The sequence below is a fragment of the Arachis ipaensis genome, chromosome B6, assembly GCF_059453495.1.
Source record: "Arachis ipaensis isolate K30076 ecotype BB chromosome B6, ASM5945349v1, whole genome shotgun sequence".
In the NCBI taxonomy this organism is placed as follows: domain Eukaryota; kingdom Viridiplantae; phylum Streptophyta; class Magnoliopsida; order Fabales; family Fabaceae; genus Arachis; species Arachis ipaensis.
Window position 1 is genome coordinate 108,357,103 of NC_142441.1, and position 11,433 is coordinate 108,368,535.

An 11,433-nucleotide genomic window follows, 5' to 3' on the forward strand; every position below is an offset into this window, starting at 1 on the left:
ATTAACTTAATGAAACTTTTTAATGTTAAGCATCGTTTAGAGTTGGCTGATCATTTGTCATGGAAAGGCCAAGTGTCACATAATGTCCTTGTTTGGTATAACATTTTTGACAAATCTAGGGTCGGAATGTATTGGAAATTCCTATTGTTGTTTTGTAATTTTTTGGGGATTAGAAGATACAATTGGAGATCAACTTGTCTAGAGCACATTTATAGATGTATCTGAGTCCAACGGTATAGATATGTCAACTTTTACTAGTGATTTAATCGCTTTTGCAGTTGTGTCTGAGTTTAGCTTGGAATGGTCCTGAGAAATAGTTGCTCTCGTGCAAGTGTGACTATCGTTATACTACTTTATCTCCCAATAATACTTTCTTTAAATCATACTAGTCTTGATAAGCCAATCACAAAATATTCTATATTATACACATTTGCCGTAAAATGTCATGAGTTCAAACTTCTACACAGATAATCAACACCTCTACAAATTGTATAATCTCTAATTGTTGTAAACACAATCTCTCTAAAAACTAAATTCTATTTTGACAACAAACTCATTGTTTACTACAATATGTGGAACTGCAACAACAATACCATGATATAGATTTAAACAGTGCAAAGTGCAACGGACTATATGATTCTAATATAAGTATTTAGATAAAAAGTTCATCAATTCAAAAAATTATTTATTTGCATCTTATTCTTGTATTAACATTTTGACATATCATATAAATATATAATACACATTTTGAAATAAGAACAACTTGAATCTCAATTGGTAATTGGACTAAGTTTCTAAATATTAACAAATAATTAATTTACATAATATTTTAATCTACAAAATAAATATCTAATTTAGAACTTCATCGTGTTAAGAAAAATTGTATTATAATACAAATATTAGTAAAATTATATTACAACAAAATATAAATTTTCATTATCTACATTTATATATATTCAGAAAAATTTAGTGTATTCATAGTCTCAAAATGTGAAATGTTTATGAAAAATGACCCTCAAATAAATGCTGATTTACTAGTATATTTATCATATCTTTCACATGTGTCTCAATAATACAATCAACTTGATCCTCTTCTTCATTTGAATCAATGACATTATAATTGCCTTTAAATCCCTCTTTACTTTCATTATTATAATTTTTTCATTGTGTTTAGGTTTGGTTCTTCAACCTTATAAAACAACTAATTAAAACTCTATATACATCTCAAGGAAGGATACTTATGATTAAGCTTAATAATAGATTGAGAAAGTTTTTTTTTTCAAGCTTTTATCATGAGTGACGTACATTGTCTGAATTATATGAACCCACAAAATACTAATACCAAACATCTATATAAAATAATTGTCAGCCTCTTCAGTATTTAATGATCTATGTTTTGATAAACAATACTCCTGAACTCTTCAAACGATATTGTAAGAAAAACAACAAAGACATATGAATTATCAGACATAAATCTCACATCTACATATATTTGTGATAAAATTTGATTATTATAATACACTCTTAAATTAATATTATTATCTATTTTTTTTAAAAAATTTATTCGTCGTTGTCACTCAACAGAAAAGAAAAATGAAAAAAATTTTGCACAAAAAAAAAGAGAAGGAGCAGATGAAGAAGTAAACATATCTTATGAATTGAAAATTTTTTCAGTTTAACAAATTGTTACCATTGAATTCAAAATTTTCAAAATATAAAAAACATAAAAAAATTTATTCTATAAATTGTGCCAAATGATGTCCATTTTTTTAAAATTATAAAATTTAAATTATGATAATAATTACCAATGATTTGTTTTAAAAAAAATTATAAAATTACATGAAATAAATTGCTCTTCCATTTTTTATTTAAAAAATTTATTGGCAAAATGACCTTCATGATTTTTCTTTGATTGAATCTTTAAAATATTCTTTGAAATTTACATTACACTTCATGCCACACTAGATAATGGTGAAATGACATTGTTTATTTTTGGGTCCAATGAAAACATATACGATCTCATTTTGATATATATTGACATTTAAAATGGCTTTCGAATATATCAAATCGACGTCTCATATGTTTTTATTGAGCGTTAAAAGCAAACGATATCTTTCCACCAGTGTCTAGTATGATGTTAGAGTATTTTATTTCATCATTTTGTTTATTAAATTATTTCCAAAAATCAATCTCAAAGATAATAATAACGTAACTGAAATTTTAAGAACTAAATCTATGCATAATATAAATCTCAGTGACTATTTTAAAAATTTAGTCATTTTTTTCTTCGTATAATTATCAATTTATCATCGTATTAACAAAATTTAACAAAAAAACCATTATATTTTAGCAAATCACGTATGACAAGACGAGATGAAAAAAAAGGGGCTGTACAACAAGTGCATAAATTATAAGCAAAAGATATGATAATTGATAAGTGAACACCATTTTAAATTAAATGAAAAATGCATTTATTTTACTTTTCACAAGTTCAACAAATTAAGATTATATAAAAAATTTTTACAATTACTAATAAATTAGTTTTTCCCAAAAAAAAAAAAAAATAGTGAGTGTGAAAATGAAACTGAAAATAAAGTTTAGTTAAGGGTAAATGGGTAAGTGCGCATCAAATAACAGCAAGAAGTGAGGGAAAACCCAGGTTTCAGTGTTTCACCCTTCCCTTCCTTAATCACTCTTCAACGCTCCAATTAACAACACACTTGTCCCAGATTTCGGAGTTTTCTTCAGTTTTAGTTCTTCTGCTGAGACACGATTTGCCGAAAGAGAAAGAGAGAGAAAAAAAATAAAAGATAAAAAGGAGAAAATTGGGTTCAGGAGAAGAAGAAGAAGAAGAAGAAGAAGAAGAAGAAGAAGAAGATGGGAGAGATGTTGGAGCTGAGCCCGGACGAAGAGAGAATAATGATCAGAGACATTGCCCTCTCTTCTCAATCTAATAGCAAAGAAGGCGACACCTTCTTCTTAATCACTCAGAGGTTCTTTTCCTTTTTTTTTCCTTTTCATTTTTCCATTTTTATTTTTCCCCCTGAAGATGGTAACTTCTGGAACTCGCTGCCCTAAGTCAGACACAAAGTTCTCATTTTTCGGGGTTCTTAGAATATTTGATTTCAATTTCGCTTCACTTAAAGATATGATGTGTGCCTAATTTTGCTTTATTTGTTTTTTTTTATACCCTTGAGATTGTAATTTTTAGGAGATGGTGCGTGGATTTTAGGTGAATACTGCTTTATTTTTGGACTGGTTTAATATTGGGTTGAATGCGTTTGTTGCTTCTTATGGTGGGTTGTTTTGTCAATAATGGTGATTTTTGTGATTAATAGTTGTTGCAACCATGTATTCTATTCTAACATAGATGACAGAACTAGCTTGATAAGGTGCATTTTAGTATAACAAACAACCTTATGTTTTGGCTTATCCCTTATCATTGTTGACTCTGACCACTGCAATATCTTATAAGTGTATACTGTAAATTGCTTCCCCTGGGGGAGGGTTATTGTGGTCAATCAATATGCATGCTGAAATTAGGAAATGCAAGGTTAGGTCTAGTTCTGCGCTACTGATTCTGTGGATTCCTTTGAGATGCCGAGGCTGCTTTGTTGCCTTGGCTTGCATTTTGTGCAGACAACTCTAGATTAAAGTTTGTGTTCGGTTCATTTCTTTAATGTAGTTAGTGTTTGTTTTATATCATTAATATTGGAATTTGCTTTCTATATTTATTGAAATACTTCCTTCCTTGTTTTTATGCTGTTTATTTTGTCACACTGCTACAAAACATTGGCCCCCATGATAGTACGACAGCTTATCAAACAAATAACGAGAAACTGTTTCAGTGCAACTGTAAGCAAATTGTTCTAAAGGAAAGCAACTACCGTGCTATGTAAAAGCAATTCAACCACTATTTTGAAGGTTGATTTTCACATAACACACATCTTGGGAGAAGGATTTGTGTGTGCAAAGTTGTCGGTTCCTTTCTTCACAATTGGTTATTAGGGGTCCATATAGAAAAAGACATCTGTTCTCTAAAGAGTTAATCTTGAAGTCAAACATTGACATAGTATTTACTTTTATCTTCATTTATGGCTATAGACCAGCTGATTTAGTTTGAATGCTCCCTGAAAATATGTAATCATGTAAGATAACAAGGATTTTGTTTCCAATTTTTTCATGCAGATGGTGGCAACATTGGATTGAATATGTGAACCAAGATCAGTCAAACAATTCTTATGATGGTTCCTCCTTTTTAGAATATGGTGACTTGCCAAATTCAAATGCTTTAAAGAGGCCTGCTGTTATTGATAATTCTGATTTGATAGATGATTCTGTGTCAGAGGACTCTAGTACGGGTATTGATATTCATGATACACTTTTAGAAGGTCGTGACTATGTATTACTTCCCCAAGAAGTTTGGAACCAATTATATGCATGGTGAGCTAGCTTGCTTAGTACACATCATCTTTGGTTAATCTAAAATGTGAAAAAGTGCCTGGTTATAATTTTTGCTCTTTCTTTTGCTTTTTTGTTTTTCTGGTTTGTTGCGTAAGTTTGCAAATGGTTACAAACTTGAACACTTGAAGATCACTAAACCTTTTTCTGGTCTTTAATTTGAGTTTCCTGACTTAGTTTTTGCCTTTTGCTCAACTAGGTATGGTGGTGGACCTACATTGCCAAGGAAAGTTATCAGTGCAGGTCTTTCCCAGACAGAGCTGGCCGTAGAGGTGTATCCTCTACGGCTTCAATTACTCATGTTGCCAAGAAATGATCGTACCAGCATAAGAATAAGCAAGAAGGTATAATATGAGAGATAATGACAATTGATAGGAAAATCTTTAACATCTTGTTTCGTTGCAATTATAGTTTGCTTTATTCATGCTTTATCTACCTCATAGTAGAGAAATTTTTGGCAGGAAACCATTGGACAGCTTCACAGGAAAGCTTGTGAAATATTTGATCTTCCATTGGACCAAGTAAAGACTTATGATTCCCTCTTGAAATTCAAAACATTTTAAAACATTTTTCACCCTCCTCAGTATATAGTAAAAGCAGTCACCTCTATTGTAGGTATGTATTTGGGATTACTATTCCCGCCGGAAGAATGCCTTGATGAATGACATGGACAAAACACTTGATGATGCCAATATACAAATGGACCAAGATGTGAGTCTTCACATAATTTTATGTTGGATTGTACCTCTTTATCTTGCTTATGCTTTATAACCATTGTTTTTCTATTGATATCTTATAACATTCATACAGATTCTTGTTGAGGTTATCAACAATACGAATAACACAAGCTCTGCCCATGAAAATGGGTCTGCGCAGAGGGAAGCAAGTTCTGTTCTTGTCGAGCCTTCAAACTCAAATTTATCAATTGCTGGTGGCCTGTCTGCTAGCAGGGTTCCCTCTAGAAGCTATAATGCAGATCTTTCTTCTTCTCAGAACCTAAATCCTCCAGCCAGAGATGCGGAAAATCCTTATGGGAGTGGTGTCACCACACGAGGTTCAGTGAGCGGTCTCACCGGGCTGCTGAATCTTGGCAACACTTGTTTCATGAATAGTGCAATACAGTGTCTTGTCCATACACCAGAGTTTGCTAGGTACTTTCGGGAGGACTATCATCAAGAGATAAATTGGCAAAATCCATTGGGCATGGTTGTAAGTATCATGTTAAAGTTAGTAAAAGTAGAGCACCTCCTCCCCACTCCCCCAGTCCTTTCTTTCTCTTTTTTTTTGTTTAGATCTTTTCTCGTGTACTTATACTTTTTGCTGGAATTAATTTAACGTGTGCTACACAATATTAGGGCTTAAGTTCACTTTTAGCTCATCGCCCTTTTATTTGAATTTGAGTAATTTCGTGTTGATAAAAATATGCAACTTTTTCTGAATGAGGTCCAGAAGTGTAATTAAGCATAGTTTTAACGTGGCCATGAATGGAAACTCTTTTTATGTTTATTCTATTGTTCTGCTTTTCATTTAGTTACTATCATGGGTTTAGTATATTTGTTTCTTAATTATAAGAAAAATTTAGGCCTGTGGCAACATTTATACTTTATCTTCATTTCCCTTGATTCTTGATAGCATTTGTGGGAGAGATTCTATGCTTCATGCTTGGGTTATGATAAGGTTCCTTTGAGTTCATCTTCTTGAATGCCCCCTTCACTTCATTTAGTTGGGGAGTGGTTTTACTCAACCATTTGATAACTATCTTATCTGCAAATTAATGTTCTAAACGGAATTAACCATTATGTAGGGTGAGCTAGCCCTAGCCTTTGGTGAGTTGCTTCGTAAACTATGGGCACCTGGGCGAACACCAATTGCTCCTCGGCCTTTCAAAGCCAAGCTTGCTCGCTTTGCACCTCAGTTCAGTGGGCACAATCAGCACGATTCTCAGGTTTGCTTGTTGATTGAATGTTTTCACCATCTCTTTTATTTTATTTCTATGGCAAGTATGTGACAGCATTTGTTTTACTATTTTGTCAGGAGCTTTTAGCATTTCTGCTGGATGGTCTTCACGAAGACTTGAATCGTGTTAAACACAAACCATATATAAAGTCTCGAGATGCTGATGGCCGACCAGATGAAGAAGTGGCTGATGAGTATTGGGCAAATCATATTGCTCGCAATGATTCCATAATTGTTGATGTTTGCCAGGTGAATAAAATGAAACTTAGTAAACTTCTGTGAGGTTTTCATTGTTATTTAAATGCCATCCTGTGAAAAACAACTTGAACTTGCATGGAGAACTGGAAATGGTCCATTAGACTCTCATGTGAATTAATGTTAACATTAAGGCTTGAGATATGGCTTCATGCAATCATGCGTAATTCTTTCCATGAACTCTTTTTAATATGCGGATCTTCCTTGTTACTTCTAGATATGATTTGAGGTTTCCTTTCACCTATTATATCCATTGAGATAATCCGTATATTTGGACAGTCTGTTGCTTAGGCATCCACATATGTACAATTATGACACTGTTTTGCATGATCTTCTGTCAGCTCAATTTCTATCAAGTATAGTTGTTCCCTTGAGAGAATATTTAACTTTCCAATGATACCTTTCCTTGCTTTTGTAACATTCTGACATATGCATCTCCTAATATCTAAGAATTTCTGATGCTAGTAATTAACAGTCAAAGTCATATAAGTTATCAATATAACAATCTGTTTGGGGCTGCTTTCTTCTTTCAGAAACTATCGTGCTGGTGATTTGCAAGACTTTTATCTAGTAATGGTATTGTTTCATTTATTAGAAAAATGCTTGGTAAAATTATAGCAAATTACAAAATCATATAACATAAGTGTGATGTGAGTCATTAACAAATCATTATTTGTCAAGCATGGAAATAAGAAACACTGATTGTGGGCTTTGTTAAAGAGAGAAGAGAATTGTTAATTTGTTGTTAAACCACTATCTTTTTCACTTGGGAAAGAGTATAGTGCCACCTTAAAATTTTATTATTTTGCTAGCATATTACCATTACCAATTTAACAAATCCTTCAGCTTCCACAAAGGATCTATTGAGTCAGAAATTAAAGCTTGCGGACTAATTGAGAGGATGATTGATTTGGACAAATCCACTGGGAATAAAAAAGGATTACACCATTTTTATGACTGTAGTCACCCTTTGTTTCCTTAGGATCATATTTTACTTCTCTTCATGAAAAGAATTGTTTATCCAAAGGGAGGAGTGATTCTAAGATAAGAGACATGATAATTTCAATCCACTTGAGTTATTTTTATATGTCGGGTGAATAGTTGAAGCATAGCTTAACCAGTTTTACACCAGAAACTCCAATATAAAAGTATTGATTGCATTTGTTAATGATGTGATGCCACTGTTTGTCCAGAGTTTCAACTTTGGTCTCTTGATTGTCGCTAGAAATTGTTTGTGCATAATATCTACTCGCAGCTTTTTATTTTAGCATGTAACTGATCAAGGTCACTGGTATTTCATTACCATTTTAGGGGCAATACAAGTCAACATTGGTTTGTCCAGTTTGCAATAAAGTCTCTGTCACGTTTGATCCTTTTATGTACCTTTCGTTGCCACTCCAGTCAACCAGCAGCAGGACCATGACAGTGACAGTTTTTACTTGTGATGGAACTGCCCTGCCATCTCCTTGTACTGTAACTGTGCCTAAGCAGGGACGCTGCAAAGATCTGATTCAGGCTCTCAGCACTGCTTGCTCATTGAAGCATAACGAGAGACTGTTGCTTGTAGAGGTGTGTATCATGCTGGAATAATAATTAAATATATGGGTCAGAATTACATTAATTCTAACTTGTGTTTGTTTCATTGATGGGCCATTCACAGGTACGAAACCATTTGATTCATAGATTTCTTGAAGATCCTCTTCAGTTGTTGTCCACTATCAAAGATGATGACCATGTTGCTGTTTACAAGATTCCAAAGATAGAGAAAAACACAAAGTATCTCCAGTTGATCCACCGCCGGAGAGAGCAGTATGTATTTTTTGCATTTATACTTTTTGTATGGTAGTTATATGTTGTGTTAAATAATCACTCTGGTTTTGTCTCGAAACTTTACGCATATTAATTTGATAATTTTTTTCATAGGAGCAGTGACTCGCACACTGTATCAGGATGGAAGCCATATGGAACACCTATTGTGTCATTGATCTCATGTGATGATCCAGTTACAAGAGGCGATATACAAGTGATAGTTAATCGTATGCTCTCTCCACTGTTGAGGAAAAGTGGCAATACAGAGCACACTAATACAGAAACCAGCATCACAAAAGCTGCTGGCGACAATGCTTCTAGCGATGCATATGCTACCAACTTGGTGTCAAATTCAGTAAATAAGGCTGGACGAACACCAACACTACCCCTTCTTTTGATAGATGAAAGCAATGCTTGCATTGATCTTTCTATGGGAGAGGATAAAGTTGTTAAACTTCCTTCTTCGTCAACACTTCTAGTGTATATTGATTGGTCTCAAAAGCTTCTGGAGAAGTATGATACTCATCCACTTGAGATTTTGCCTGAAGTTTTAAAATATGGGCCCGTGTCCAAGAAAGCTCGTACTGAACCCCTCTCATTGTACACCTGTTTGGAAGCTTTTCTGCGCGAAGAACCTCTGGTGCCTGAAGATATGTGGTTTGTCCCATCTCCAACTCTCTTATCCTATGATACTCTCCATATCCTTATTTTGTGCTCAGTCTGTTTTATGACCTGCATATTTTGTTCTGCATTGCCCTAAAAGCTCAACTAGCTTGTGCAATAAAAGAATCTCATGAAAGTGAATGAAACATGTGGTTGAGAATAATGGGAAATGGTGATTACACACATCATTGAATTTACTACCGTGCCTATGTGGTGATATCTTCCCTTATAAGATATGGCTGCTTTTCATGAACTATGGGTGGGCTAGTTCTTAATATGTTCAATTAGAGTTTTATGGCCTTATGTTTAATGCAAATTTTACACTGAGAATCTTAGATAAAAAGTTTAATCCTTTGTACTTCAACATATTGAATGCATTACTTCTAGCGGCTATAATATATGCTGTTTCTCCTGCTGCTTTCTCTCCTTTGCACTTTTGTTGAATGTATTAAAACTGTTGCTTTGTAACACTTAATCGAGACACTAATATTTGTTGTTTTTGACTATATACATTTGTTAGTTGTATTGCTATATCCTCCAAGCAATATGCTATGTACATTAAAACAATCTTAGAATAAACAATTCGACATACTTGTCACTTTTGTATTATTTTACATTTACATAGTTTTCATGCTATTGAGATACTTTTCTTTGAATTTGCATTCTTTAGATGAGTTATTATATCCTCCAAGCAATTCGCTATGAACATTAAAACAACCTTAGGTAATGGACAATATTTAGATGCGAAGTGCTAATGTCATATGTGTGTAAAATCTTAGGTACTGTCCCCAATGCAAAGAGAGAAGACAAGCAAGCAAAAAGCTTGACTTGTGGAGGCTCCCAGAGGTTTTGGTCATTCATTTGAAGAGGTTCTCATACAGCAGGTCAATGAAGCATAAACTAGAGACCTTTGTTAACTTCCCGGTTCATGACTTTGACTTAACGAACTATGTAGCCAATAAAAACAATTCTCGGCGTCAGCTGTATGAATTGTATGCCCTCACAAACCATTATGGTAGTATGGGTAGTGGTCATTACACTGCACATATCAAGGTAAGAGCATTAAACATTTCATTTCCTTTTAAGTTGATTGGATTTCTTCTGTCCATTTTGCCTAGCATCTATATTGTTACTTTCTTGGCCGATTCTTTGGCACAATTTTGATGACAGGTTTTTCCCAATGTGCAGCTCTTAGATGAAAACAGGTGGTACAATTTTGACGACAGCCACATATCACCCATAAGTGAGGATGATGTGAACACTGCAGCTGCCTATGTTCTATTTTACCGGAGGGTGCGGAGTGACGATGATTCTGTTAGCAATGGGGCCTAGTCTTCCGTGTTGTGGACAATGTGACATATGATGCATGTGTCAATAAGACATCTAGTTATAATTCCCAGAGACGTTGTAGAAACTAGATAGGTAGCGGCTCAGGTGTTTCAATCTGGGGATTTTGTTATATGTATGGGATACAAAATCATGTTCATATTAGAGTAGTAACGGAGTTAATAATCATAGATGAACTTTTTAAACTTTTGTTCCTTTTTCCCCTCTTTTCCTGTTGACTTGATTACTGGATCGGGGAAGTCGAAATTGAAATGCTTTGGATTCAGAAGCACATGGCAACTAAATTGATCAACAGGGCCTTTCTGAGCATGCCAGCAGCAACAATGTGACACCATGCAATTTTTATCTCGAGAAATTGTAATTAAGAGAGTTTTTGTATTATATTATATTATTTTATTTTATTCGATGAACATTCAACATTCTGCAGAATCAGATGTGACTTTAGCTAGAGGATTCTAGGTTTAAACTTAAGTGGGAAAGGCTAGGGATAGGTGTTGTAGGTTGAAACAACAGAGGGTGTATCTGTTACCTCGCAGTAATATCTGAATATGTAAGTGGTATATCTGTTTGCTTATTGTTTTCTTGTATTTCAGTGTAACATATCATAACATTTTTAAATTTGAGTAGGGATTTTTGTTATCATGTGTTTTCAATTTATATTTGGGATTCGGATATAATTTGAATTTAGATTTAGGTAGTTTGGTTATCAATAAGGTATATAATAGAAGAAATTTTTTTTTGTTTTTGTTTTTGGGGGGGGGGGGGGGGGGTTGATTTGTTCATAAGGATGGATAATTTGGATCAAAGAATGATACACTTTTAATATTGTCAAAATTTTAGTTACTATATAGCTAGTAATAGTATAATTATATAAAAATGTATCAACGAGAACTCCCCAATTTATAACGTGTTATATACTATTCAACGGATGCGAGTTTGTGA

At 33.7% G+C, this 11,433-nt stretch overlaps 1 protein-coding gene across 7 annotated transcripts; it reads left to right on the forward strand.

Annotated features, from left to right (window-relative positions):
• The first annotated feature begins 2,606 nt into the window (after nucleotides 1–2,606).
• UBP5 (ubiquitin-specific protease 5) lies at nucleotides 2,607–11,130 on the forward strand. 7 transcript variants are annotated; one of them, XM_088489837.1, is made up of 14 exons: nucleotides 2,630–2,993; nucleotides 4,189–4,268; nucleotides 4,347–4,443; nucleotides 4,661–4,805; nucleotides 4,908–4,982; nucleotides 5,077–5,172; nucleotides 5,272–5,670; nucleotides 6,266–6,406; nucleotides 6,496–6,666; nucleotides 7,984–8,241; nucleotides 8,333–8,481; nucleotides 8,596–9,138; nucleotides 9,924–10,197; nucleotides 10,333–11,130. In XM_088489837.1, the coding sequence occupies exons 1-14, from the start codon at nucleotides 2,878–2,880 to the stop codon at nucleotides 10,474–10,476; spliced, it is 2,688 nt and encodes an 895-aa protein (XP_088345963.1). In that variant the 5' UTR covers nucleotides 2,630–2,877; the 3' UTR covers nucleotides 10,477–11,130. The 7 variants fall into 7 exon arrangements, with proteins under 7 accessions (XP_016161776.1, XP_016161774.1, XP_088345962.1 ...); XM_088489838.1 differs by having other exon boundaries at nucleotides 4,923–4,982; XM_088489839.1 differs by having other exon boundaries at nucleotides 4,923–4,982; nucleotides 8,602–9,138.
• Nucleotides 11,131–11,433: the final 303 nt, after the last annotated feature.